The 12,163-nt window shown below is 61.2% G+C and overlaps 3 protein-coding genes across 6 annotated transcripts in view; all 3 read left to right on the top strand.

Moving 5' to 3' along the window:
• MAP2K7 (mitogen-activated protein kinase kinase 7) overlaps positions 1 to 2,663 on the top strand; it is an 11,180-nt gene extending 8,517 nt beyond the window's left edge. For 2 of the 4 annotated variants that reach the window (XM_037728357.1, XM_017500115.2), the window contains 2 exons: positions 432 to 477; positions 590 to 2,663. In XM_037728357.1, the coding sequence (XP_037584285.1) occupies positions 432 to 477; positions 590 to 724 (181 nt within the window). In that variant the 3' untranslated portion in view covers positions 725 to 2,663. The remainder of the gene's footprint in view (positions 1 to 431; positions 478 to 589) is intronic. The other 2 variants (XM_017500116.2, XM_017500114.2) reach the window with 2 other exon arrangements.
• A 691-nt stretch (positions 2,664 to 3,354) lies between these two features.
• TGFBR3L (transforming growth factor beta receptor 3 like) lies at positions 3,355 to 7,396 on the top strand. The gene is given in 7 exon segments (XM_017500120.2): positions 3,355 to 4,571; positions 4,573 to 4,714; positions 4,794 to 5,105; positions 5,615 to 5,735; positions 5,838 to 5,996; positions 6,186 to 6,258; positions 7,224 to 7,396. Coding segments are annotated over 6 exon segments (933 nt in total). The 5' UTR covers positions 3,355 to 4,437; the 3' UTR covers positions 6,251 to 6,258; positions 7,224 to 7,396.
• A 955-nt stretch (positions 7,397 to 8,351) lies between these two features.
• SNAPC2 (small nuclear RNA activating complex polypeptide 2) lies at positions 8,352 to 11,492 on the top strand. The gene is made up of 5 exons (XM_017500118.2): positions 8,352 to 8,805; positions 9,708 to 9,827; positions 9,988 to 10,056; positions 10,324 to 10,633; positions 10,730 to 11,492. Exons 1-5 carry the CDS (start codon positions 8,623 to 8,625, stop codon positions 11,047 to 11,049), a joined length of 1,002 nt encoding a protein of 333 aa, XP_017355607.1. The 5' UTR covers positions 8,352 to 8,622; the 3' UTR covers positions 11,050 to 11,492.
• The last annotated feature ends 671 nt before the right edge of the window (positions 11,493 to 12,163 follow it).

Below are 12,163 nucleotides of genomic sequence, written 5' to 3'. Positions count from 1 at the left end.
CACCATGTTGACCAGGATGGTCTCGATCTCTTGACCTCGTGATCCACCCGCCTCGGCCTCCCAAAGTGCTGGGATTACAGGCTTGAGCCACCGCGCCCGGCGAGCACCCTTCTTTAAGCACAGCTACAAGTGCAGGAGCTCCATGTCTGCTTTTCTCAGGGGAGCCCCACCTGCCTCTCTAGGGGACCTCAGCCAGTTCTGGCTCCCCAAGCCAGGCCCTTGCCACCTGACCTAGGCCTCAAGGCTCAGAAACACACAGTTGCTCCCAGCTGTCAGCAGGGGTCCTGAGGACATCTGCAGCTCCTTCCCCACACAGATCTTGGGGACCCCTGGCTCTTCAGGGAGGACCTGAGCATAGGCACGGTGGGGGGGGGGGTGTTGCCCACCATCCCCTCCTCCCTAGCGCTCACATCTGTTTTTTCTTCCTTTAGCCTTACTAAAGATCACAGGAAGAGACCAAAGTATAATAAGCTACTTGTGAGTACCTGTGGCCCTCCCAGTCCCGGTCCCAGTCCCATCCCCGTCCCTTGGAGGCTTGAGGCCAGGAGGGAAGACCCCCCTCCTAAGCCCCACCCCATCGGGCCCACAGGAACACAGCTTCATCAAGCGCTATGAGACGCTGGAGGTGGATGTGGCGTCCTGGTTCAAGGATGTCATGGCGAAGACTGAGTCACCGCGGACTAGCAGCGTCCTGAGCCAGCCGCACCTGCCCTTCTTCAGGTAGCCGTGTGGCATCGGCCAGCCCCACAGGGGGCCAGGGGCATGGCCAAAGGCCCCCTTCCCCACCCGGCCACCCAGCTGCCCTCGAGGGGAGACCTGGGACCTGGACGGCCACTGAGGGCTGAGGACAGAGAGTGGGGGGTGCCCATCCGCTTCCCGCCCTGGGGTCAGCCGGCCACGTGCGTCCCCCGACAGACACTGTGAACGGAAGACAGCAGGCCGCGAGCAGAGTCGCTGTGCATTCAGCTGCAGCCTCTGGGCCACGGTGGCCCCCAGGGGCCAGGAGAGAGCCCCCAAGTCCTGCAGCCACCAAGCTCCCAGCGTGCCATGCCCTCCACCACCCTCACACGCCCATTCCCTCTCTGTTGCCCTCTGTCCCCTGCTCTACCTCTCTGTCCCTGTCTGGCTCTCCCGTCACCCTTCCTGCCTCTGTCTCTCTTCTGGCCTGAGCTTGGGCCCAGTCCCCTCCCGACGGGACCCCTGGGTCTGCCTAGGTCTCCCATGGAGCAATGAGTCAGTGGCCCCCAGAAAGGCGGTGTGGGCATTTGGACTGCGGCTGGACAGGGCTGCACTCTCTTTTTCTCTCTTTGATCTCAGGGGGTCCTTTTTGGAGTTTATTGTATTTTATTGTACTTGGTGGGGTGTTTGGGGTGGGGGTGGAGGAGAGCTTGTTTTCAAGGGGTTTGTCGGTACCTTCAGAAACTTTTACCAAAGTCACGTTTAGCTGCTTGTGGTGGGGCCCCCAACCTCCGTCGGGCACTGGGGGGCTGGGGCTGCTGCTCTGGGGCCACAGCTTGGGGGTGAAGACCTCGGGGTGCAGTGGGGTCTGCGGGGCCCTGGCCACACAAGATGGCCTTCAGGGAAGGTGGGTTTGGGGCAGAGCAGGTGACCAGAGGGACTTGGTGACAGAGCAGGGCCATGGGCCAAGGGAGGGGTCCGGAAGGAGTCAGGGATCGAGGGCAGAGAGTGGATGTGGGGATTCGAGGACGGGTGACAGGCCCCGGCAGGGGCTGGCTGAGGGTGGGGTGTGAGGCCATCACCCTCCGTCGTGCCCCTGGCTGTCCCTCTACTCACGCACACCTGGCCCAGCCTCCGATGAGACCCGGGACTGGGAAAAATCGGGTGTGCACCGGGGGCCCAGGCCAGGGTGCCCCTGGAGCCCGCTGGGGTGGCCAGAGCAGGAGGGGGTATTTTGTTTTTGTGGGTGTTGCATGCAAATCAAGTGGACAAGAAAAAAAAAAACCCCGTAAAACCACAAAAAAACAACACGAAAGGCGTGGAAGCTGGCTGGCCCTGGCGGAGGCCACACAGGCGTCATCGCTCTCCTCTCACCTAGCCTGTTGACTCCTGTTACGCTATTCACAAAATGCCGCAGGTTTAAAGTCATAGACGTCATGGTTTCTCTGCTCCCAGGGGCAAGGCCACCTTCTCTTGCCTGTTGGCCTCTGTGTCAGGGGTGGGGGTCTGCTGGCGGGGGGGGGGGTGGTGAGGGCAGTGCCAATATGCCTGGCCCTTTCCTCCTCCCCTGGGTCCAGCTGTGGGGGCCTCTGGGGATTGCTGGAAGGTCGCATGGCTGGTCCCAGGGCCCGAACAGGCCCAAGACCAGGCTGCCTGGTTTTATTTAACTTTATTTTCTGTTTCCTGAGTGTGTGTCCGCCCACCCTCACCCCCTTCAGTGTTAACTGGGGAGCCCTGGGGGAGTCTCCTGCTTCCCTGCCTCTCTCCCAAGACCTCCCCCCTCGTCACCAGCCATCCCTCTGGATCAGGCAGACCGGGTGGGCAGAGGCCTGGGGGCGGCTCAGGCCAGCCCACCAGCCAGCGGACTACCAGCCATCGGACTCCTCCTCAGGCTGCTAGTGTTGCCCTGCCCCTTTTTAAAACAAAATGCCCTCGTTTGTAAACCCTTAGGCGCTTGAGAATAAACCCCTCCCTTTTCTTCCACAGTCTGTGGTGTGTTGTGGGTCTGGCAGGGTGAGGTGGAAAGGGTGTGTGTGTGGGTGGGGGGGCATTCTAGTGGATGAGGCCTTTGCATTGAGGGGAGACTGAGGCAGGTTTGGGAGCTGGGTGCGAGCTATCAAGCAGCCAACATAGGGACACCCCTGCCACCATTATCCCCAGGTCGGGCAGCGGAGGATCACTTAATCCCCCCAGGCCTTGGTCATTGGCTCTGGTGTCAGCCCTTAGTCTGCGCCACCCCCGCTCCCTGCCTCCTTCCTGGCCAAGGACAGGGCCACCTGCCCACGTTCAGGGCCTTGGTGCAGCCCAGCTGGTGCGTCTGCTCTGGCCCCAAACACTCCAACCTCAGCCAGTCAGCATGCTGGGCACCATGCTGCTGCTGCTGGCCCTACTCCCGGGGATCACCACTGTGCCCAGCGGGCCACCTGGTATGTATGGGCAGGGAGGTGATGGGTCTGTCATGCTCTAGCTCTGTGTCACTATCTTTTTTTTTTTGAGATGGAATTTTGCTCTGTCTCCCAGGCTGGAGTGCAGTGGCGCGTGATCTCTGCTCACTGCAACCTCCACCTCCCATGTTCAAGTGATTCTCCTGCCTTAACCTCTTGAGTAGGTGGGACTACAGGCATGCGTTAGCACACCCGGCTAATTTTTGTATTTTTAGTAGAGATGGCATTTCCCCATATTGGCCAGACTGGTCTGGAACTCCTGACTTCAGGCCATCTGCCTGCCTCAACCTAAAGTGCGAGCTTACAGATGTGAGCCACCGTGCCCACCATCGTTACCCTCTTTCAACTAGACCTCTGGCCCTCCTCCCCCTGGGGGTGGGGGGCAGGGGAGTGGGGTGGGATCTTCCTCTGTCTCCCCATCCCACGGATGGCTCACATCCCCACTTCAGCAAAGTTCCCTGCAGTCACAGAGAGGGCCAGGGTTGTGGGAAGCGGCCAGCCTAGCCAGGTGCTCTTCAGGAGTTGGGGTGGGGGGGAGTGGGGATGGAGGCGGGGGGCTTATGCCTATAATCCTAGCACTTAGAGAAGCCAGGAGTTGCAGACCAGGCTGGGCAACATAGACTCCATATGGCTGTGGTGGCGTCTATGGTCACAGCTACTCGAGAGGCTGAAGTTGGAGGATCGCTGGAGCCCAGGAGTTGGAGGACTGCAGTGAGCAGTATTCGCACCACTGCACTCCAGCCTGGGGGACAGAGGTAGACCCTGTCTCAGAGGGGGGAAAAAAAAAACAAACGGATGTGATGTACAGGTGATCTTTTGTGTTTGGAGATTATCCATTTTACCAGAACCCTGCTCAGCACCTCCTGAAGACAGACATGAGTGTGTGTTTAGGGTCACGGAGAGAGGAGGGGACCCCATGACTACCCTCAGCCTGGACAAGTTGAAGAGTTCCAATCTTGGTGGCTTAGCTGGGCTTTGGCTGTGCCTGTGAGAGCCTCTAGGGAGGGTATCCTCTTCACTCCCCTTCCCTGTTGGTGACAGCACCTATATACCCTTAGAAAGGGGAGTCGCAGGTCCTGCTGTGTCCCCGAAAGCAGCCAAGGGGAAGGTGGGGGGCCTCTCACTTCACTCAGCCTGATCCCCCCATCTGGTGCTCCTCACTGTTTCTCTTCCGCCCCAGGGAGGCCCTTGCCAACTTCGGAGGCTTCTCTAGGGGTGCACGGCTTTGCACCCTGCTCAGCTGCTGGGCTGTGCGGGTCGCTGGGGTCGGCAGGGGGCGCATTACCGTCAGGGGTAACGTGGGGCAGAGCCCAACATGGGTGAACCCGCTGCCGCAACCATATCCCTTTTCCAAAGGCGGCGGCGGCGGGGGCGAGGTGGTCGGGACACTTTTCCCAGAGGCCTGAAGGGCAGCGCACGTTTTCTCTCCTCTGGGTCGCCCTTTACCCCTGCCAGCGCCCCAGTTCCCCGCGGCGCCCGGCCCCTGGCTGCGCAGACCCCTCTTCAGTCTGAAGCTGTCCGACACAGAGGATGTCTTCCCTCGCCGCGCGGGGCCGCTCGAGGTCCCGGCCGACAGCCGCGTGTTCGTGCAGGTGGTTACCAACCGTGGACACCAGGGGCGGATGGGGACGGTGGGGACGGGCGATCTCTGATGGCGCCTTCGTCCCCCAGGCGACATTGGCCCGTCCCTCCCAGCGCTGGGGCCTGGCCCTGCACCGCTGCTCAGTGACGCCGTCCTCACGCCCGGCCCCGGGGCCGGCCCTGGCGCTGCTTCGCGAGGGCTGCCCCGCCGACGCCTCGGTCGCCTTTCCGCCACCGCCACCGCCGAGCCCGGGTTCCACCCGCCCTGTGCGCTTCAGCTTCCGCCTGCGCCCAGTCTTCAACGCCTCAGTGCAGTTCCTGCACTGCCAGCTGAGCCGCTGCCGCCGCCTCCGGAGAGTCCGCCGGACACCTGCACCCCTGACTCCCCCGCCGCCATTGCGAGTGCGCAGGCGCAGAGCCTGGAATCTGGGTGCCGGGGCCCCTCGGGAGCTGGGCACAAGCCAGTCTGGTGGTGGAGAGAGGATACCCTCCGGGTCTGAGAATCTGGGGGTGGGGGTGGAGGGGTTGGGCATAGTGGCCCATCTCTGTCAACAGTTTCTCTGGGGACAGTGTGGGCACTGAGTTCCCTCATGGACGGCTCTGGGATCCTTCAGAGCTGGGGGCTGGATGCAGAAAGCCACTAAGGGGACACATTGCTGGGAACCTGGGGTTGGGTCTCACATGCTAGGTCGTGGGAGAGACAGACCATGTGATCTTGTGGGGCTGGGTTGGTAGCCACTTGTATGCATAGCCACTAGGCGCAGGGACCTCTAAGCAGCCGGATTTCCAGGGGTTCCATCCTGGCTGTGGTGGAGAGCTGGACTCAGGTCTCTCTCGGGGGCACTAGGGACAAGAGCCAAGATCCCGGGGCCCTGATGTCGCCGGTTGTTCCCCACCTCCCTCTCCCCCAGTGTCTGCCTCAGGACGAGGCGTGCGCCGGCGGTGGCAGCGTCGAGAGCCTGGCTGCCTACGGCCCCCACCTGCATACGCTGACGCAGCCTATCGTGGTCACCGTGCCGCGGCCGCCCCCCAGTGAGCACGCAGTCCTCCTCCGCAGGGGACCGTGGGGCGGCAGTGCGGGGTGGGAAGGACACCTGGATCCTGGACCCAATCTCAGCGTGGCACTTCCCACAGGGCCGCCCAAGATCATCCCTGGCCGCGCCGTGCGCCCTGAACCTCCCGCACCGGCCCCCGCGACGCTGGAGCCCGCGCCGGTGGTGGCACTTGTGTTGGCAGCCTTTGTGTTGGGCGCCGCGCTGGCCGCCGGGCTGGGCCTCGTCTGCGCGCACTCAGGTACAGACCTCCGCCATGCCCGCAGCCTATTCCAGTGCGTCGAGACAGGGGGCGGCCGCGATCCCTCGTGCAGGGCCTGATCAGCCTTAGCCAGACCTGCCTCTGCGATGTCCGCAGCAGCACCCAGGGGTCGCCCTTAGTCTGGCCTGGCGCGCGGCAGCGCTTCTGCAGCCCGCCTCTCCCTTACAGCGCCCCTAGCCCCCGGCGCGCCCACGAGAGCCTCGCCCAGCGGCCCCCATCCCAGGAGGCCCTAAAGAGGAAGGTAGGTATGGAGGTGGGGGGAGCTGGGGGGAGGGAGGAGATGACAGTCCCCTCCCCCCCTTTTTTTGAGACAGAGTCTTGCTCTGTTGTCAGGCGCCAGTTTGGAGTGTAGTGGCGCGATCTCGGCTCACTGCAACCTCTGCCTCTCAGGTTCAAGCAATTCTCCTGCCTCAGCCTCCCGAGTAGCTGGGATTACAGGCCAGCTAATTTTTGTATTTTTAGTAGAGATGGGGTTTCACCATGTTGGCCAGGATGGTCTCGATCTCTTGACCTCATGATCCACCTGCCTCAGCCTCCTCTTTTTTTTTGGTGACTAAGTTTTGCTCTTGTTGCCCAGGCTAGAGTGCAGTGGCGCGATCTCAGCTCACTGCAACCTCCGCCTCCCGGGTTCAAGTTATTCTCCTGCGTCAGCCTCCCGAGTAGATGGGATTACAGGCATGTGCCACTACGCCTGGCTTATTTTGTATTTTTAGTAGAGACGGGGTTTGGTGGTCTCCATGTTGGTCAGGCTGGTCTCGAACTCCCGACCTCAGGTGATCCACTCGCCTCCCAAAGTGCTGGGATTACAGGTGTGAGCCACCGCACCGGTCCCCAAGCACAGTTGTAGATGGTACGCCTATGAACTAACCGAATTCCCTTAACAACCTCCAGGTGGACACTATTATAATCCCCATTTTAGGAGAAAAATGAGGCATTCTCTGAATTAAATAACTTGTCAAAAGTCACAACACTGGGTGGAACTCGAATTCGAACTCAGGCAGTGGGTCACCCCCAGCTGGCGCGGACTCTGGGTCGAGCCAAGGGCATTAGGTGAGGAGAGGCAGTAGGTGAGGAGAACTCAGCAATCAGACCTGGCCCCCACTCTCACCGGACATACAAACTGATGGAAGAGGCCAGTGGTCTGCTGGGAAGGGGGTGGCCCGTGTAGCGTCTTCTCCATCGCTGAACTTCAGCCTCCCCTCCCAGGGATGATGCGCCCCCAACATGACCCAGTGATGCACCCAGCTACCGCTTCGAGACCAAGACCAACAGGACCGGACCCACCTCCCTGGACCTCGGACCCGATGGGGCCACGACCCCTGGGCTTCTCTCCTCCCCCTGTTCCTCCCACCTGTGCTCAAAATAAACCTCTAGACTAAGTTCTGGCGAGTGCGCAAGGTGCGGGGTGGAGAACGGGTGGGAAGGCTTGGGGAGAAAGCTGGGAGCAGGACTTGGGGGGATTCCTGAGAAATCCTGACAGAGGGGCGGGGCCTGTGGCGGGGAGCCATACGCCCACATACCCGTGTGCACTCAAGGGCCATGGGACCCTCAAGGGCGTTTTGTCTCAATCAGAAAGCGACACCCGGCCGGGCGCTGTGGCTCACACCTGTATCCCAGCACATTGGGAGGCCAAAATGGGTGGATCACTTGAGGTCAGGACCAGCCTGGCCGACATGGTGAAACCCCACCCCTACTAAAAAAACACAAAAATTTAGCAGGGCGTGCCTGTAATCCCAGCTAATTCGGAGGCTGATGCAGGATAATCACTTGAACCTGGGAGGCGGAGGTTGCAGTGAGCCGAGAGATCGCGCCATTGCACTCCAGCCTGGGCAACAAGAGCAAAACGCCGTCTAAAAAAAAAAAAAAAAAAAAAAGAAAAGCAAGAGACACCCAACCCCATAAGCCTAAGTTTTAAAATAAGCCCTCCCCATTCCCTCCTCTCCTTACCCGGACACCTGCCCATCGGCCTCCTGTGATCTTCTTCAAGCCAGGCCTTCTCCGCTCTCCACTGGCCCCGCCTGGACCCTGCCCTCGCTCAACCTCGACCTTCTGCTTCTGCTCCAGTCTCCTGGTCTGGACTTTGCCCTCTTCTTAGACTGTCAGTCTAGTCTAAAGCTCCTTAAATCCCTCCTGCCTGAGCTTCACTCTCCTCTTCATAGACAAGAGTGGGACTGACTACCAGCCCTAGTTTACAGAGGAAGAAACTGAGGCTCGGCAAGGCTAAATCACTTGCCCAAAGTCCCCAGGCCTGTCTGATCCCAGAGCCCAGGCTCTTGACCACGACTTGACCTTTACTCTGCGAGAAGCAAAGCACACAGTAGTACTTCATGAGCTAGTCCAGCATCAGAGGGAGGCACGAGATCCAAGGTGCTGTCTCTACTTCATTAATGAGATAAGGTGCAGGCTGAGGGTCTCCTTCGCCCCGCCCCAGTTCTGGTGCCAATTTCCCCTTCACCTTCATTGGGGCGGGTCCCGGGGCCCTACAAACGCGGAGCCACGCCCCCACGTGCGTTCGCCTCTGCGCGATGCTTTGTGGCCTCGGCGGCCCCCGTAGCTCCGCCCACTGGGGAAGCCGCTTCAGAGCGCCTGCATCTTCGTGATCGGCATGAAGCCACCTCCCAGGCGGCGAGCGGCCCCGGCGCGCTATCTGGGCGAGGTGACCGGCCCCGCGACCTGGAGCGCTCGTGAGAAGCGGCAGCTAGTGCGACTCTTGCAGGCGCGGCAGGGCCAGCCGGAGCCGGAGGCCGCTGAGCTGGCCCGGGAGCTGCGAGGACGGAGCGAGGCTGAGGTGAAATGCAGTTCCGGGGACCGGAGCGAAGCTGGAGGCGGGGCTAGGGTGGGGCGGGGAGTGGGAGAGGCTGCAGCAGGCGCCAGCGGGGCGGGGCCAGGAATGTAAGCGGTCGGGGGTGGGGCGTGGGGCTGAGGTGGGGGGGGACGTCTATGGGTGAGTTTGGGCGGTGCGTGGGCGGGAGGAGAACGAGGCCTAAGGGGCGGAGTATAAGTGAAGCGGAGGGGCGGGGCGATGCTGGGGGCTGGGCGTGCGTGCCGCTGAGGGTTGGACTGTGGGTGGGTGAGTTTGGGGGCGGGGCGGGGGCGGGGTGATAGCAAGCCTTAAGGTTGTGGCGAGCTTTAGAGTAAGATGTGGGCGGGGCATAAGCGAGACAGAGGGGCGGGACAGTGCTGGGGCGGGGCGTGGGCGGGATGAGAACGAGACGTAAGGGCAGGGCCCGTTTGGGAGTAAGGCGTGGGCGGGGCGTGGGCGGGATGAGCGCCAGCCTTCAAGGCAGGGCTAGCCCCGGAGTAAGGCGTGGGTGGGTCGACAGCGAAACTTAGGGGCGGAATGAACTGGGGGTAAGATGCAGCAACTTACGTTGTTGGACCTGGTACAAGGTTGAAGTGAGAGTCAGGGAATGGGGCAGAGGGAACAAAGAAGGGAGTTGAGTAGGGTAGTAGTCAGCATAGGGTTGAGTCCTGGCTGCGGGGAGGAGCCGGAACTGGCCTGGGTCTTACACCTTTCTTAGGAAGCTGGTCACACTCTGGGTGGGGCTGGGGCCTGGGCAGTCACTGGGACTAGCAGGAGGTAAGACGCAGTGGCTGGGCCCAGAGCAGGCAAGGCACTGGGCTTTCGCTTTTGTGCTGCAGCCCTGAGCTCACAAAGCCTCATTCGCCCTCCTCTGCTGTCCTTCCTAGATCCGGGTCTTCCTCCAACAGCTCAAGGGCCGTGTAGCCCGGGAGGCCATTCAGAAGCTGCATCCGGGTGGCCTTCTGGGACCAAGGCGCCAGGAGGCACAGCCCCCAGCTCCCATAGAGGTGAGGCAGATGAACAGGACGAGGCTGCCCAGGGCCAGCCCCGTGGGGTAGGTGGGAGTTGCAGGGATAAACTGGTTAGGGTATCCCCTGGAGGGGCAGGGCTTGGGGGATCCCTGCAGGCTGATCTCTGGGCTGACCTTGTACCTCTGGCTTCACTCAGGTCTGGACGGATCTGGCTGAGAAGATAACAGGGCCACTTGAGGAAGCCCTGGCAGTGGCTTTCTCACAGGTACAGCCATCCCCCAGGCAGGTCAGGGTGTCCCGGAGGACAGGGTCACATGAGCCAAATCTTGTGAACCTGGGTCCAGGGCCCTTCCCGTTGCCAGCTCTGTGGCGTCCATCAGTCACTGGACACCTGGAGCCTCAGTGTCCCTGGCTCTGAGGCCATCTCCTGTCTAAGCAGTCTGTCTTAACAGTGGCAGGGAAGATGGGGGAATGTGTAGATGGTCGGAGGACTTCCCAGCTCCCCTTCCTACCTGATTGCTCTGCCTGCCAGGTGCTCACCATCGCGGCCACGGAACCCATCACCCTACTACACTCCAGGCCCCCCAAGCCCACGAAGGCCCATGGAAAGCCACTAATCCTGAGCGTCCCTGGAGGGCAGGAAGACGCTACCCCTGAGACACCTAGCTCCGCCCCCAAGGCACCTAGCTCGGCCCCAGAGACTTCTGGCCCTACCCCTGAGAAACCTCCTGAGTCCTTGGCTGGTCCTTCCACTGAAGACTTCACTGTGGACTTTGAGAAGATCTACAAGTACCTGTCCTCTTTCTCCCGCAGTGGCCGCGGGCCTGAGCTCTCAGCAGCTGGTGAGAAGGGTGACAGAGGGGGCAGGGGCAGAGGGATCAGGGTTCCTGGTGGCAGGCAAGGGTGTCCCCTTATCCCTCTCCTCCATCCATCGCTAGAGTCCGCTGTGGTCCTCGACCTGCTCATGTCACTTCCAGAAGAGCTGCCTCTCCTGCCCTGCACAGCCCTGGTTGAACATATGATGGAGACATACCTACGCCTGACAGCCCCCCAGCCCAGCCCCACTGGAGAGAGCCTGGACCCTGCGGCTGAGGGGGACGGGGCTGCCTCCAAGGCACCAGAGGAGACCCGCCCAGCCCCTGAGAAGGCAGAGCGCAGCAAACTGAAATCGCCCTGGCAAGCAGCTGGCATCTGCCCTCTGAACCCCTTCCTGGTGCCCCTGGAGCTTCTGGGTCGGGTGGCCACCCCTGCTAGGTGAGGGGCATGGTGGGCAGCAGGCACACCAGGCCCCCTGCTCTCGGCCTTGGTTCTGCTCAGCTGACACTGGCTCGTTCTGAGGATCCCGTCATGGGGGAAGGTGATGGTGCTCAGCTGTGGGGTGGGCCTCAGATACCCCATACTTTGGGGGTCTCAGAAGTGGAAAACCCCATTGTACAAGGGTTTGGTGGGGGTTATGGGACTCCACTCACAAGCTGCCTGACCTCCAGGACAGGCAGACAAGGCTGTGCCTTGTTCTCTACAGGGGGGCCATAGCTGGCAGTGCACACCAAAAACCCCCAAGCACATGTCCCTCCTTCCTGTACCCCAGGACAAGCATCTCACCTTCTTCAGAAACTGACCAGTCACGGATATTCCCTGCCAGCAGGTCCTTCCCCTCCTGTGGGTGTTCTGTGACCATGAATAAAGTTCTTACCAATATGCTTCCTTCTCTTTTGCCTGTGACTTAAAGGTGGGCATGGGGGCCCTAAAGTGCCAGAGCTTGGGGTTACAGGGCTGGGGGTAGTACCAGGGAGGAGAGCTGCCATCCCGTCTGGTCTGATAAGGCCTGGGGTGAGGAGCCCTTTGGCAACTGTGGAGGTGACAAATGAATGGGAAGAGGAGAGCCAGCAGGCTACCTCGGGTACAGGTGTCAGGGATGGGTTTCAGAGTATGGCAAAGTCACATCGCACAGATGGAAGGGAGAAGCCAGCAGAGTGGGGGTGGCCTGGTGAGAGGAGCAGAGCCCCAGGCTGAGGGGTTGGAAGAAGGTAGGGGTGGGCTGTCCCAAGTGGCAGGAGCTGGAGGGAGGGAAGTGTGTCCCCTGGGGTGGCCTTGGGACCTCAAGGATCCCTAGAAGTGGGGAAGGAGGAGCACTGGAATTGGGGCTGACCCCAAATCCCTGGGGGTGCTGCTGGGCCCCCACCTGGGGCCCCTCCATCAGCTTCACCTGTCCTGTGGGTGTGAACTGAGAGTCAGGTCCGGGGGAGGGAAGCAGATGTCCTCCCACGGCACTGCGCCCAACGCCCAGCTAGTCGTCCAAATGAGTAAATTCGCTGTTCGTGGAGCCTGTGCATTCACCCAGCCTTCCTTTTATAGAAACACTCATTCCTCCC

The sequence above is a fragment of the Cebus imitator genome, unplaced genomic scaffold (assembly GCF_001604975.1).
Source record: "Cebus imitator isolate Cc_AM_T3 unplaced genomic scaffold, Cebus_imitator-1.0 Scaffold263, whole genome shotgun sequence".
NCBI lineage: Eukaryota > Metazoa > Chordata > Mammalia > Primates > Cebidae > Cebus > Cebus imitator.
The sequence above is the reverse complement of the archived record's forward strand: the minus strand, read 5'-3'. Positions and strand labels throughout refer to the sequence as shown.